Source organism: Rhamphochromis sp. 'chilingali' (assembly GCF_963969265.1).
Source record: "Rhamphochromis sp. 'chilingali' genome assembly, chromosome: 12".
NCBI classification, from domain to species: Eukaryota; Metazoa; Chordata; class Actinopteri; order Cichliformes; family Cichlidae; genus Rhamphochromis; species Rhamphochromis sp. 'chilingali'.
In genome coordinates this window covers 12247578-12262938 of record NC_137939.1, presented here as the reverse complement: position 1 = coordinate 12262938, position 15361 = coordinate 12247578, and the positions used below count along the sequence as shown (strand labels likewise).

At 42.6% G+C, this 15361-nt stretch overlaps 1 protein-coding gene across 2 annotated transcripts in view; it reads right to left on the bottom strand.

Annotated features, from left to right (window-relative positions):
• Nucleotides 1-13422, bottom strand: part of tmem240a (transmembrane protein 240a) — a 15666-nt gene extending 2244 nt beyond the window's left edge. Inside the window, exons 1-3 of one of the 2 annotated variants that reach the window (XM_080898226.1) lie at nucleotides 12595-13422; nucleotides 12101-12207; nucleotides 8336-8544 (exon numbers count right to left, since the gene is read on the bottom strand). In XM_080898226.1, the coding sequence (XP_080754352.1) occupies nucleotides 8336-8544; nucleotides 12101-12207; nucleotides 12595-12651 (373 nt within the window). In that variant the 5' untranslated portion in view covers nucleotides 12652-13422. Of the gene's footprint in view, nucleotides 1-8335; nucleotides 8545-10095; nucleotides 10169-12100; nucleotides 12208-12594 lie in introns of those variants that run through there. The other variant, XM_080898227.1, reaches the window with a different exon arrangement.
• Between the last annotated feature and the right edge of the window lie 1939 nt (nucleotides 13423-15361).

Below are 15361 nucleotides of genomic sequence, written 5' to 3'. Positions count from 1 at the left end.
ATCATTTAACCCTCTTTCTTCAACTTTCAGGTTGTACACTTAAGTGTTTCAAGACAAATATTTTTATTAGTAGTAGTAGTAGGAGGAGGAGGAGGAGGGGGGGGGAGGAGGGGGAGTATTCAAGTCTTATATGAAACATAAATAGGAAATGTTCAATGGGAATGAGAAATTAAATGTGAAAACATTTTTTTCTGTGTCGTTTCTATATGTAATGGAGGAACTCAGAGTTTGAGCCTTTTAAAAGACCCAAAAACATGAAAATGTCAATATTTCATATAAAAATAGCCAAAAGACTGAGCTGCTAGACAGTGGAACTAAAGAAAATGCCTCAGCGATGATGTTAACACAAAGTATGGGGACGTGAGTATGTGGTTTATTAAGCTGCACTGTCATTCGCACATGCAGTTGTGTCGATGTAAGAAGCTGAATGCAAGCGTTTAAAGACACCAAAGCCGAGCAGCTAGACGACACACTCATGAGCTCAACACACACAATAGTGTAAAATCCTAAAATCCTTCTTAGCCTGGTTTTCTGGTTCTAAATCCAGTTAGAGTATACAAGGCATATCAGCAACCAGACACACAAGCTGGACTGATCTCAGACCCATGAACCTCCTTTTATTTGACCTTAATGTCATGATCTTTCTTTCTTAAACTTTTATGAACTAGAAAGAAGAAAAAAAAATCAAGAATCTGTATTTACAAAACCAACTGAAATTAAAAAAAAATTAAAAAACCCTTTGTGGTAAATGCCATTAGTTTATACTGGTGAAATTTGCCAATACAACCTGCATGATGACGCTTTGGTGTGTCTGTTTATTAGGATATTTACATGAGTGTGAGTCAACCTCCTCCACGAGGTGTTGTTTGCACTGTAATATCTGCCGACAAATACCCTCCTTATTAGAAGAATTAAATAAGACAAATAGGCTACTTATCAGGAGGAAACATTCACTCTTCCAATGTATTTGGGGCTCTTCCTGAATTATCTACAATCCAGCTGCTAAAATTGATGTGACGTCAGTGTCAGTGATATCTGATGATCTATCTGTTAGTACATTTTTGTGATTTCCAGACGTGTTCTAAAGCAGTTGTGCACGATAAACATGTTGCAATGGAGAATCATTTATCAAGATGATCCTCAGTCGACTTTTTGTTTGCTTGTTTGTTCTCTTTATAGACATCTGTGCATTAATTGCATTAATTCAGTAAAGATATTTGTGTGTGTGTGTGTGGGGGGGGGGGGGGGGACTTGAAATGAGCAAACTGTGCAGTTGGAAACTGACTGAAAATATAAATACATTTTGGCCTGACTCACACTGGCTTTAAAAGCAAAGGTTTGCGCGTCGATTTGTCCTTTAATAGTTTCTATTTTTCATCCTTGGAGATGACGAGAACCGTGATGGCTCACGCGTCACTTTTCTGCTCTGAAATGAACAAATTTCTGGGCTAAATGTTTCGATGGCCAAACGGGTAAACTTACTGTGTGTAACAGTCTCAAAGATGGACGAGCTGAATGTAACAAACAAACAAACAAAAAGAGAATCAGACGAGTAATGTTCCTCTTTTGCCTGGTATAAGCGTAATGAAAAGAAAGGAAATTTATATATATCACATTTCATTACACATAAAATAAAATAAAAGTCAGTTTATGTCTGTGAATTTTGCACAACGATGTTACATTTTTATTTTGTCTTCACAACAAACGTAGCTTTTTATTCTGTGGAGCAGAAGCGAGCTGTTTACGACGGAGAAACCGAGACGAGAATTAAAAAAAAGAAGAAGAAGAAGAAAGTTTGAAATATTGCATGTGAACTGTAAATGGCGTCACTCTTCACGCGCGCCGCGGCATTGCCCTTGAGCGTTCACATTTGTGCTTCGACTGTTGCATCGGTGACTGTGTCCTGGCATCGCTGCCATACACCAAAATGGATTTCACATATGACATTATACATATTTAAGACACAACGGATCCATCTGACTCCACCCAATTAGCAGCCATCACATCACACGTACAGAATACGCGTCTCAAAGGCCGACCTGGCGTGAAATTTGTGTCTGTGCCTGGAAACAAAGTAGAATTTATTTTTTTCATTTTTATTTTTTTTTGCAAATGCGAGGTGCATAATGTGAGGAGGGGAGTGGCGGGGCAGACGTTTGTGCTTGTCAGGTTATAAACTGGAGCCGGCGAGGCGGCGCGAGGTCCACAGAGACAGCAGAGAGAGAGAAGGAGGGGAGAGCCCCAGACAGCAAACCCAGTATAGCAAATGGCCCTGCTAGAGGATGAGCAAGAAAAGAGGGGGTGGTGGTGAAGTTAGGCAAGAGCTGGTGGGGGGGGGGGAGTGTTCTGTGGATGAGAGGAGGTGAGGAGGAGAGGGAGAGAAAGGGAGAGTTATTTATAGCTGTGAATGGGTATGCTGTCCACAAGGACTGCTCTGAAGGGTATCCAAAGGAAAAGGGGCAACCAAGACAGGTTTCTCTCATTTGAATAAAAGGATGGAGGTGGAGATTGAGTCCGGAGGAATGATAATGGCATGGCAGGAGAAGAGGGAGGCAGAGATACAATTGTTATGCTTTAAATTTAGAGCGGGGGGGGGGGGGGGGGGGGTGCTAAGTCATCGTTTTCTCAATTTGTGTGATCGTTGTTGCGTTTTTTCCGTTTGGCCTTTCGAGTTAGGCGTTCACGGCAAGGCAGCAATAACAGGAAAATGTATTTGCAGCAGGAAGCACTGTAAAGGAAACAGACAGGAGTAGATTCAATAAGTGAAGAAGAGGGGGAGAGAGGGAGGAGCTAGACGAGGAATTAGGAGGAGGAAAAAAGGGAACAGTGTGCATCTGAGTGCGCTGTGTATGCGTGAGTGCGTGTGCGCGCATGTGTTTGTGCGCATGTGTGTGTGCGCATGTGTGTGTGCGCGTTTCTCACTTGCTATTCCAGCTGCTCTTCCCCTCGTTCTATTTTTAGCTTTGGAGGGGAGTTTGTGTGTGTGTGTGTGTGTGTGTGTGTGTGTGTGTGTGTGTGTGTGTGTGTGTGTGTGTGTGTGTGTGTGTGAAGTGGGGGTGGGGATGTGACAGCATCTCCATCCTGCTCCCCACCATCACACACACTCTCCTCCCCGCTCTGTCAGCCTCACCTTCGCTCCTCATCTCGGGGAGGCTAAACGAGTGTGACCTAGCACCGGCACATACAGAGAAATGAGGGGTATTCCCTCCAAGTGCCAAAAAAGCCCCAACTATTCTCCCCATTCTATAAGTGCTGCTAATGAATATGGATGTTCTTCTTTCCCTGGGTGTTTTTTATGATGATTTTTGCACTGTTGTACTAATGCACTGCAGAAAACCAGCATTGTTCTCAATTCCATGACTGTGCAAAGCAGCAGCAGCCAGCAAACATCAAAGGTTTTACTATTCGAGCACGTTGTTCATTATAGCTGCAAACGAATGGTAAAACCTCCATCCTAAAGCCCCATATTAGTGCATTTTAAAATCACTGTCACTCTTTGATCAGCTCTTGACAGATTCCCATCCCGCCTGGGGAGCTTTTCCATGGCGGTCCCAGTATCCAGGTCACATATCATCTACTTTATCCTGAAAACTGAAGATCCAGGCCACCTCCTCATCGTGGGGCCTGCCCCAAACTCTCTGTACCCGCTACAGCATAGAGACAACAGGATAGTGCAGTTTTCTCCATGTTTCAACATTCGGTGCCTCCAAACTCGGCTGAATTGCAGCAAAAGAATTGCTAAATGTTCATGAGCGTTTCCAAACATGACTTCAATCCTGGCGGGGTGGGAAAAGGCTGAGAACCCACCATGATCGTGAGCTGTGAGGGACTTCATGCTGTCATGTCATGATTTCACACGTGCGTCTAGTGGCTGTTTAACTTTGGCACCACTGAAAGCTTTTTCATTTCTTTGCTCGAGCCCGCACAGGCGCATAGGCCTAACGGTGCCGGCGAGCTGTACAGCACATGCTCTGTCTCATTAAATCTGCCGCGTTTGCTTTCTTTTGCAAAAGTAACATGCATCCTTCATCTGTCACGAGGAGATGGGGAGAGAAATGAGACGGATATTTCAGGGAGGGAGCGTGCCGACAGAGGGAAATAAAGAGGCAACTATCACACTCAGTTGGATTTAAACACACGGTATGTGGGAATGTAGCATTCTCTACAGCGCAGCAGATGGTGGGAGTGAAGTCATCTCACTCTCTGTTTTTCAAGCCTGGTTTAAACCAGTCTTGGTGATTGCTGTGTGTGTATTCTTACACATATGGGTGACAAATTAAAAGAATAACCGACAATAAAGACTCGCTTTAATACCTGTGAATCCCTTTAGCAACATCTCCTGCCCTGTGGATTGCTTTCTTGAAGGTTGAAAATCTGGGATATCTCTGAATTGATTTGCAGTGACCCGTCGTGCTAAGTGGATACAACGGAGCATCACAGAGGCACTGGATCCCTTCATTGTAGGGCTCACAGATTCAGGCTTTTTCTTTGATTTGTCACTCATCACTGTGTATCACACTGATGATCACACCACAGCAGTGTTTGCTTTAAAATAAAAAATGGTTTGGTCAGATTTCCCTCATTAATCAGTTAACTTCCAGGACTTCCACCGCATTCATTCAGTGTAATATCAGCGGTGACAGTTTTCCTTTTTGTCATCCACTGCGCTGATGCTCCCACGCGCTTCATTATTATACTTTTAAGCAAAGATCTTGGAGAGCCGGAGATATGGCACTTGATGAGCAAAGATGGTAGTAGAAGTATCATTTCCAAAGGGGAAAGAGCTCTTTAAAACCATCATTTGGAGCAAAGTCAGAAACTTTATAAGCATTTTTATCAGATTGGATTAGTGACTCTATACATGCAGTTTTTATGCCTTAGTGACCACTGTGATTAAAGCTTATTTAGGCAATGCTTCAAAGTAACTTTCCAAATAACAGCCCATTTCAATGTTGCTTCCAAGTGGCAAAACTTGCTGCTAGAAAGACTATTAGAGTATCCATGTAATCCAACTCACAAAGTTACAACCTCCAGTTACACCTTCCACTGAAATGCCTCTCTTGTTAGCTTTCTCAAGTGCACGGTGTTGTATAGTGTGTGGTGTACACGGCAGCTCTATTACAGATACAGAATGACACACGCTAACGTGAACTGATTAGTCTGTGTGTCCGTGTTAAAAGCATCTCAGTAAACACATATTTCATGTTGCTATGTGTGTGTGTGTGAGTGAATGTCTGAATTCATGTGGAAAAAGGTACTGCCTCTGAAAAGATTGCTTTAACTGACTGATATTGATTTAAATTGAACTGGCCACCTCATATCACGCCTGGACTCCATTTAAAAAGGTTTTCCAACCTTGCAACTGCTTAATAAGCGTCACAGCCAAATGGAGCGCAGCCATTCTTTGTAGTTCATTTAGTCTGGTGACCTCACGTAAATCCTAGGACAGCTCCACCCACCTTCAGCTGAAGAGGAGGTCCAATCAGCATATTACTGGAAATACCTTCAGTGGAGGTTGTTTTTTTTTTTTGACATTTTTTAATATGTCACAACCAAAATAACATGGAAGTATAATGATGGCTGAATTTGCTTCAGCTGCTTTGGTTTCTGGGCTCTGATCTTGAACGTGCTGGTTTAATATCACACTCACATGGCTAAGTGGGAGAGATGAACAGAACAGAGGATCTGTTGATGGCGTTGGCTGATATGTCTACTATGAAAGACTCATAATTAAGAGCCCAGATTCATGTTTTCTGTCAGTGTAGCTGGGAAAACACAACTACTTGATCACAAAGATGTTCCAATAGCAGATGTAGATTTTATGAACTGTTTTTCATTGTTATTGGTAAACATAATACATGTTGGAATAAATGAAAGTTATATGAGAAAATAAATACCACTATGGAGGTCACAACAGCTTCCCAAAAGTGAAGCCAAAATATTTCTGTGCTGCTGACATCAACTTCCATTAAATCCTGTGTTAAGTGCACAATGTCCCCAGTTACTACAGCGCAGACACTCACAAGTGCAAGATGGCAGCTCTTATTTCTGAGATAAGTTGGCTTCACTTTTGGACATAAACAAGAAGTGTTGATGCATCATGCACCTTTACAGATTTGCTATGGAGCTGTCATCAAAATCTTTTGAATTTTAGTGTCTAATTGTCATTCTTTAACGAGTTAAATGCTGGAGCCGCTTTAAAGCTGTCAGTGGATACTACTCCACTACCAGAAACTCTGGAAAGTCAGTACAACTAAAGTTATTTTAGTACACCTTTGCCTTTTACACCTTTGTAAGTATTTAAACCAGTTATCTGAATATTTTTAGCACCATAGATGTGGTGCAAAATGCACAAAAAGATAAAACGGTCTTTACTTTTTCTGGAGTTCCTCATGTGTCTATCCTCGGTCCCTGATTGTTCTGTAATAAGAAGCTAGACTTGGGATGTATGACTGTGAGATTCCATTTTTATGTAACTCAACCAAACTGTAAAGCAAAGTGAAAATGTCAGCACAGAAAAATTTCTCACAATGCACAAATCTCCACATAGCATTATTAACGATGTCATGTAACACAACCAAAAATGCAGGCCTGTCATTAAACGTTTTATTGAAGGAATAAAGTTTTATTTAAGAAGAGGGGTTTATTAAGCTGAGATTTCTTTTTCTCTCTTTTGGAGCCTCCATAAATGTCACGTTGCTCTAGATCTGCAGTCATTGTAGAAGAGACATCAACATATTACAGTTGTTTCAGAGCACTGCTCTCAGGCCAATCAATCAAATCTACCATATTACCTAAATCCTCATCTCCATTTAGAGCCTACCTGGAAATTGAACAACTGATGTGGTGTGACTGGTTAACCCCATGACTGCTGCTTGGAAAATCCCTGTTGAGATTGGAACCTTTTAAAGGACAAAGTCAATGCATCTCAGGCTTGCAAAGTTAGGGTTTTCCTATAGATCCACTCTGAACACTCAGCTTTATCTTTAGCACTGCCATACATTTTCCCCAAAGTTTTGTTTTTCATTTCCTCTTGCGCTGTTTACTTGTTTTGGAAAAGTGTTACGCATGTTCATTATTTATTATTAGTCTACACTTATGCTTGGCTGAACTTTCAAACAAGGAAGTTATCTAGCCACGAATGTCATAATCATAATTGTTAATTTGCTAAGTCGGACCCTGCAAAGCCACTTTGTCTAGTCGTCCCAATTAAGTTCAACCGAATGGAGGTTTTAATTGGAGGTTGCATCATCTATATTACATATTTAAAATCCCATTAATATTCTGTTTTACTTGCATTGCTATTTTGCTCTTATAGCATCCCCAATGAGATCATTAAAGCTCTAACTTATCACAGACCCTAAACAGAACTTTTCTGGGTGAGCCGTTTATCCAAACACTTGATGTAAACCTAGCCCTAGGCTAAAAGGACACACATCTTCCAATGCAAAAATAAGTAAGTTTAAGTCTAGAACTAGGCTTAATTCTTCTCAGGTAAACTGAGCTTAAATATGTGAACTTTAATCCAAGCGAAGATGTCAGCTGTTCAGTTTGGCTTAATGCTAACACAACATTCGGGCTCAGAGGCCGATGCTGAATAACATACCAGCGTGCAGCAATAGACACAAGTGATTGCACTAATGTATTTAAAAATGACATACCTGCAGGGAGTTTAATGTGAGTCAGCAGTTTGGGAAAGACAACATTAAAGAGTGATTTTATGTTGTCCTATCAAGTAATGAGCTGAATACATCCCGAGCATAGAAATTACACTTAATGACAGTGCCATTACATGAGCATATGACTGCTGTTTCCTGCAAACAAATTAAGTATTATTAGTGAAATAAGGTGTGAGATATGTGGACTGTCCAAAAAAAAGAAAAAAAAGAGGACAGCCGTTTAAATTTAGCTTCAGCTCAGCTGGTTTGTCTGATGTGCCTACGTCTGAATCATCGCAGTTGGAAGGTTTCGCTGTGATTTTTTTTCCAAGAGGTCGCAGTAAACTGAGAAAAAAATCAGCAAGAAGAGCCAAAAGTGGGCCAAGCAATGGGGGTAAGGTCATTTTCCAGAGCTCTACCAACTGCTGCGTTAACCTGGCAAGCACTTAGAGATCCAGATACATTGCGGATAGTTACACGAAAAGATCTTTCTGCGTTTTTGCTAATACCCTGCAATAAAATACACGTTATTTCATTACATATTACATTTTTTCCAGTCTTTCAAGCATTTGTGCCTCAGGATGTTCAACTAAAATGAATAAAAACTTATATGATGTTAAAGTATTGCTGAGCTTGCGTATAAGCAGCAGATAAACAGCAGGCAGCGTCCATCTTACCGTAGTATCGGCTCGCCCTCCAGGCCCTGACGGCACAGTGTAGGACTCCATCCAACCACAGCAGCAACCAGCTGATGCAGAAGCCCAGTAGCAGTCCCAGCATTAAGTCCATCTCCTGCTTGGTCACACTGTCACTCACAAAGTAGTTCTCTGAAGAGTCCACCAAGGAATGGTCCCCATCGTATGGGATTACATAGTGGACATGATGCCTGGGGGCGAGGGCAGACAGGGCAAAGTGATGGAAGAGTTAATTATGCTCTATGTTTGCATCTTATATAACCCTTCTAACTAGGGGGGTGTCTGGAGATTTCTAAATTATGATAAGATTGCACAAATCCGCACTTTGCTGTTAACCCCAGAAGCCTTCTCAGGGAACCCATGGGTATCTCCGGGCTGCACTTTAGGCAGAAAAATTCACGGCGGAGTTGTGATTTTTAAATTTGGAGAAGCAGCTCAAGGACTGAACACAGAAGGGTTTCTGCCTCTCTCAGTGACGATAGTTGAAGTGCCTCTAAGCAAGGCATTTACTCCCATATTCTACCAGCTCAATAAATGCCTTCCTGAGCAAATAGGACATGTATATAATGCAAACTGTACTGGGTGCTCTGGTGTGATCTTGTAAACATCAGTTTGTTTGTTTTTTCACTTTACTTTAGAATTAAAAATGTAATTTAAAGCCAAACCAGCTCCTGTTAGAAAGTCTCTTTAATTTGCTCCAAATAAGAGAAGCAAGAAAGAAGGCAATTTTATACCTTTACCACAAATTCACAGGGTGCCTGATTGCTACTAAACAGGTGTTCACATCTCATAGGGGAACGCATGGAAATGTTCCACCCATAATGCACAGAGAGGAAGAGGACAGCTTATGCTGCATTACAAGTAAATATATATATAGAGAGAGGTAGATGGAGAAATAGAGAGAGAGATACATAGACAGATACCAGTGCATATGTGTATATATACATATATATATATACATATATATATATATATATATATATATATATATATATATATATATATATATATATATATATATATATATATATATATATATATATATATATATATATATATATATATATATACAGATACACACAGTAGGATCTGAATAAAGAATAAAAGAACATCCATAAAGCTCTGCACATCCACTACTGTAGCAAGTAACTAGCTATGGCTATCACATTGCCTCATTGTCCAGAACTGCCCTCCCCGCTACTGTAAAATAGATTCACTTGATGTGAAAGCCTCACTATACAGGTATTGCCTGGCCTCCTGGGAGGGGATGAAGGCGTTTTCAATATAACAACACAGGCAGCTGTCTGACAAACACGGTGAGGGAACGCAGTGGGAGCTGAGAGATTTACCTGTTGGAAGTGAGTCCAGATGCACTCACGCTCTTTGGGACATTACTTTGATAGCAGGATTGGACCGAAGGAGGTTTGTGAAGACCTGCTAGACTAAAGACATGCTGCAGCAATTTAAAATAGCTTCTAACTTCTGTAAATCTGAATGGCTTGCAACTGTTTGATTAGATTTCTCTGTCTCTGACATTACTGTAGTTAAGACTGTTAAAAGTGCGTTAAAAGTTAAGGTATGACTCTGTTCTCTGTATCATGAGCAGCTACAGACAAGCACAAATTTGAACTTCATTAATGTAAATTCCACCCACGCTGCGTGACTGACAGATAATCTCTGGACACTGCGCTGCAGGAACTCTACAGCACTTTAAAACACAAATAGATCTTGCAGATGAGCACCTGAAGCATCTTGCTAAAGAAGTATGACCACATGGGGGATCAAAGCAGCCTCTGAAGTCCATTAACAGGGAAACATCTAAAAAAAAAAAAAAAAAAAAGCTAAGCAATGTGTAATGATAACCCAAAATGTCTATCCAGATTCATTTATTTCCCCTGAAGAAGGACCTTGCTGAAATACTTATAAGTTTCTTGTAGCACATAAGTTTTCTTGTGCACCTTTTTTCCCTCCCCCAATATAAAAAAAATCAGGTCAAGAATTTTGTGTAACACACGCAGTCCACTCCTGTATCTTCCCCATCACGGATACAGCTGTTCTAAGGCCAGGCTTGAGCCCATCATAGATCCTACAACCACATCCAAAACAGAGCATGAGCACTGCCAAATAAAATGACACTGGCTGTGTCCTCAAGCCTGATAAGGTGAGCACTGTGGGCGTCCCGACACCTCCACGCCTCATGGATGGAAGGGCAGGCAGGCGAAGTCAACGCTCTGCTCTATTCATCCACGTATCCCACGTTTCTGCTGTTTGTGTGAAAACAGATGACTGGCTCTCATTCAGGAGTATTTCCAGGTCAGTGAAAGACACTGTGGTTACCTGAGCACTAGCAGGAGGAGCAGAGGTTTTACTGTGCATACTGTTCATTAGCATGGAGGTTTATTTGATCACTTATATGAGAAGGGTTTTTTTAATCATTAGTCTTTTTGCATTACTTACTGAAAGAAATCCCTTTGGCCTCTCAGCAGTAGCAAACATGACATGCCTGTCTAAATATTCCAGGAAAAAAAGCCCATCAGTGATGCATCATCTCATCTCAGAGCTGTACCCAAACATGCAATTTATTTATTTATTTTTTTGGCCTTGAGTAAACTATATCACATCACATGTATTAGACGCCTTTCAAAACTTTGACTTGGACAAGCATAATATAATTGCCTATGATTGATGGTGACCCATTTCTGGATTTAGAGGCTAAGAAAACACACACACACACTGTGGAACTGCCCTCTTAATGCTGCTAATGAACTGCTAACACATCAGCCCCCTCACTGCAGCATGAACACTATGGGCTGCTGTTTTCTTTGAGTGTGCATCTGTTCAGCTTGCACCAATATGAATAGTGAAAATTCTTCCCTCTAAAGCCTCTGTGTGTTCTTCTAGCTGCTTGTCTGCAGAGCACAGACCAATCAGGATCCAACATGAGGACACTATAGGTGTGCACCCGTTTGTAAAATAGGAGTCTTACTTTAAATCCTGCTCTAATATTGTTGCCATACCCTCAGGCACTGAGGAGAGTTAGGAGGAAGAAGAAAAAAACACAACACAGAGGCCCACTTGTGCCATGGCTCACCCATATATCTAGCCTGTGTCATATTAAGTGCTTAATGATGATGGAAAACACGTAATAATGCTCATTAAAGCCAAATTAATACATTAATGAGTGTCATGCTGTTGTTTTTCCACACTTCAATCCCCGCTCTCACCGTGACAGCAAACAGGTAGGCTGGTGAGCAGCCAGCTCCCTCAGCCCTGTAGCACTTCCTAAGCCATAACCACCTCACTTCGGCACTTAGGATCATAATTGGCCCCAGCAGGTTATATTCTTGCCGTGTAGGCCTGCGTGTGAATAGCACGGCGCACTTGATGCTCAGATTGTTTTTGAAACGGCCTCACATCGCTCGTAGTTCATTACCTATTTATGGCTCCGACATACACCTTCGTGTATGGAGCAAAATCAGAAATCCTCACCGCCACCGGTGGTATAAAAAAAAGAAAAAGAAAAAAGCAGCACACGGCGATCAAACGTGAGATCGAGCGAATAATAACGGGTCTGACAGTCGTGTAGCCTGTGAGAGCGCCGACAGGTTTGGCTTCACCGCCGGAAATCTTCGAGGCCTCTTCAGCAATTAAGAATGGACGACTAAAGAAGAGAACACACACGCGTGCACACACACCATGAAGCACACCATGTTTAACCCGAATATCGTGCTGGATGATGGCATTTACCTTCCACAGTTGCAATGACAGACGCGGTCCTCCCCTCGTAGATGCGGTAAGATGTAGTTGTGAAAGCGATCCAGTAGTGCGTTCATGTCCATTAAACAGGCTATCGCCTGCAAAGAACCATTCCAGTCAGCTGGGACATGTCAAGCAATAGGCTAGGCTATTACCACAGACAGCGAATAATTCTTTTCATTAGGTGCTATTAGGATAAATAACAGCAGGCTATAAAGACCACAGAGACATGAGTGAAAATAGTCTTGGCAGATCCTCCCGATTCTAAGAGGGGGGACTCTTGCCTCAAACGGACTTAGATTATTTATTTATGACGGCAGGTAATTATAGGTAGGCTAACCTACTTCCTCGTGTCAGTGATAGGCCTGCTGTAGTTTCTTGAAAATGTGATAGGCCTACATTTTTGAGGCATTTCTGTCAAATCGGGAGGCTCTCAGCCCAGTGAGGAAATAAGATCGTGGCCGAGGGAGGTGAAGGTGTCTTACCATTACAACTGAAGCACCAAGAATCATAAAAATCATGGTGGTTGTGATCATATGCATCAAAACTTCCAAACTGGCCGCCGTCCTGTTGCCCGGGGTTCTACCCGCGGCGGTGGAGACGCTCCGGCTGGGCTCTGGGCGCTCTGTCCCGGCAGGAGCAGCTCATGGAGCCGCCGCCGCCGCTCCTGGCTCCCCGTCCCTTCAAACTGCCCGGTCTCCCTCCGTCCCCTCCTACACACGGCAAGCCGCTAGCCTTCACTGCGCCCTCTCCATCCAAGTATCCTGATCTCCCCCCACCCCCCCACGGTAGGTCGGATGCGGCTGCCGCTCGATCCAAGGAGGCAGTCTTCTCCTAATCACCGAGGCAAAAGTGATCCGTTCCTTCACTCGCGTCTCTAGCTGTATCCCAGTTTAAAGAAACCATAAAGAAAATGAATGAAGGATTCCCCTGATATCCTCTACGGAGTGCCCCGGTATCCTCTCTCCCTCCTTTCCTAAATTATTCCACACCGGTTCTGCGCTTCAGATTAATGCCGGTGTCCTCCATGGGAGAAGACGGTCGATTTCTTTTGCCTGGACGTTTCAAAGAGCTGCACCAACTCCTCTCACGGCCATCGCCCTCGTCTTTCTCGGAACGCTTGACAACATCGACACGGGGTCCACACAGCTCCAGTCGGGAACTAGACCCACCCTGCGCCCCGAGTCCACTCCGTATCCAGCAACGGCAGCTGCATCAACGCCCGGAGCCAGGATTATCCCATCCTGGCTTCCAGCAGCTACACGAGCATCCACTCCCACCTCTAGTGCATGCGCGCACGCACGCTTTCGCGTTCGCGCTTCTATGCGCGCGAGAGAATCTGTGTATAGTGGGCGGTGTGAGAAGAAAGAACTGCAAGCCCGCTTTAAGGCAAAGGCCTGTAGGCTCGTTATTTACAGGACACCGGCAGAGGCACCGATGGCACTCGTCATCATGATTTAACCTGCTTTATCCCCACAGTAACCCCCCCCCCCCCCCCCCCCCCCCAACCCTAACACACACACACACACACACACACACACACACGCCTGCCTTGTGTTCTACTTCTCCCCCAGACACTGCTGCTCCTCTGTTTCTGACTCTGCACCATTTCTGCTCACAACATGCCGCTTGTTACATTTCCAAAATGAGCCTAAGGTTAAAACTTGTTTTGGGGTGTCATTTGGATTACTTGTTTAGGCTACAGTGGAAAGTGTGGAAATTCAGAAAACGTCGAAACTTCTGCAAAATAGTGATAATATTCTACTGGTGGAAATAATAAAGGCCAGTGGTTTCAAAGACTAGTTCTGGTGTGGCATGACATCTGTACCATGGCTCATTGAGCTCACTGAGTAAACATCCTGTTTGATGTATTATTTGAAAGCATCTGCTCTTATTGTCTCCATGGTAAAAGTTTCAAGTTGCTATATAGAATACAGAAATGAGAGGTGGACCTTGCAAGTATGCAAACCATCAAATCAAAGGAAATATATAACTGTCATATCCCAGCCTGCAGCTCAAATATGTATATCCAGATTTCCTGTATCCCTCAAGTATAGTCTGTATTGCCAACCTAGGTACCAGAGAAACAACAAACTGACAGGAAAATGTGTCATAAAAACCAAGTAATCACTCCAGGGAAGGGTGGCTGTTTCAGCACCATGGACAGCAATCATCCCAAATAAAGTAGTGAAACAGACTGAACTGTTGTACAGTATTCCAATTTTCTATGCATGCCCAAATAAAATCTAAAATACAAATACTGTAAGAAAATAATCACTAACCACTGTACTCATACCCTTTGTCTCTGGTGGAGCAGATTTTAAAAACATCTGCTGTTGTCACCCACAGGCACACTCCTGCTAGTGTTACTTCATTTCAACCTCGCCCCTCGTGAAGAAACTGCAGCCAAGATGGGCACCAGTGTAGTAGGCTCTAATTAAAATCTACAGGGGGTAGAATGGGGGTAATGTAAACATTTAACTGTTTAAAAAAAAAAAAGGACTTGAAGCCTGAATGGTCATGATTATGAGTGCAGCTTCAAACATGAAGCTGAATGCAAATTTACTAAAACTGAAAAATATTTAAGTGGCCATCCCATCCATTGTCAGACAAGTAAATCAACCTTCAACTGGATTAAAATAAAAGGACACAACTATAATGATAATATAATAAAGCTCCCGATTTTGTACCAGTGGATGCTGTGGTGATCAAGTTTAAATTCAACAAACTACAAAGACGAAGAAGTGGTGGCTTGTGGGTCATAGCCATGGTTTGCAGATGTTATCTATACAAACAACCATGTCATGTCAAAAAAGCCTTTGAGCAAGGCAGTGAAGCTGACAGAGATGGTATGCTCTCTAAAAGACTTCTTCTCTTGGCTCCTGGTGGAGGCGGTCACACTTTCTCCTTCTCCCTCTCCCTTATCTTTCCTGCTTGGCTTCTCATGTCTTTTGTATAGTCTTGCTTATTCTCTAACCCTAAGAGAGTCTCCCAGACTTGTTCTCTAAAAACCTAAAGAAGAATTGTGGATTTGATCAACTGGTCCCTTAACGAAACCGACAACTCCTAGGCTTGGGAGAGCCTGATTGTCCTGCGGAGACGTTTGCTGCTGGATACTCGATTTTCGGTTGCGTCGTGTGTCTGGCAACACTCTCGATGATTCAATTCAATTCAATTCAATTTTATTTATATAGCGCCAAATCACAACAAAAGTCGCCTCAAGGCGCTTCATAGGTACAGAGAAAAACCCAA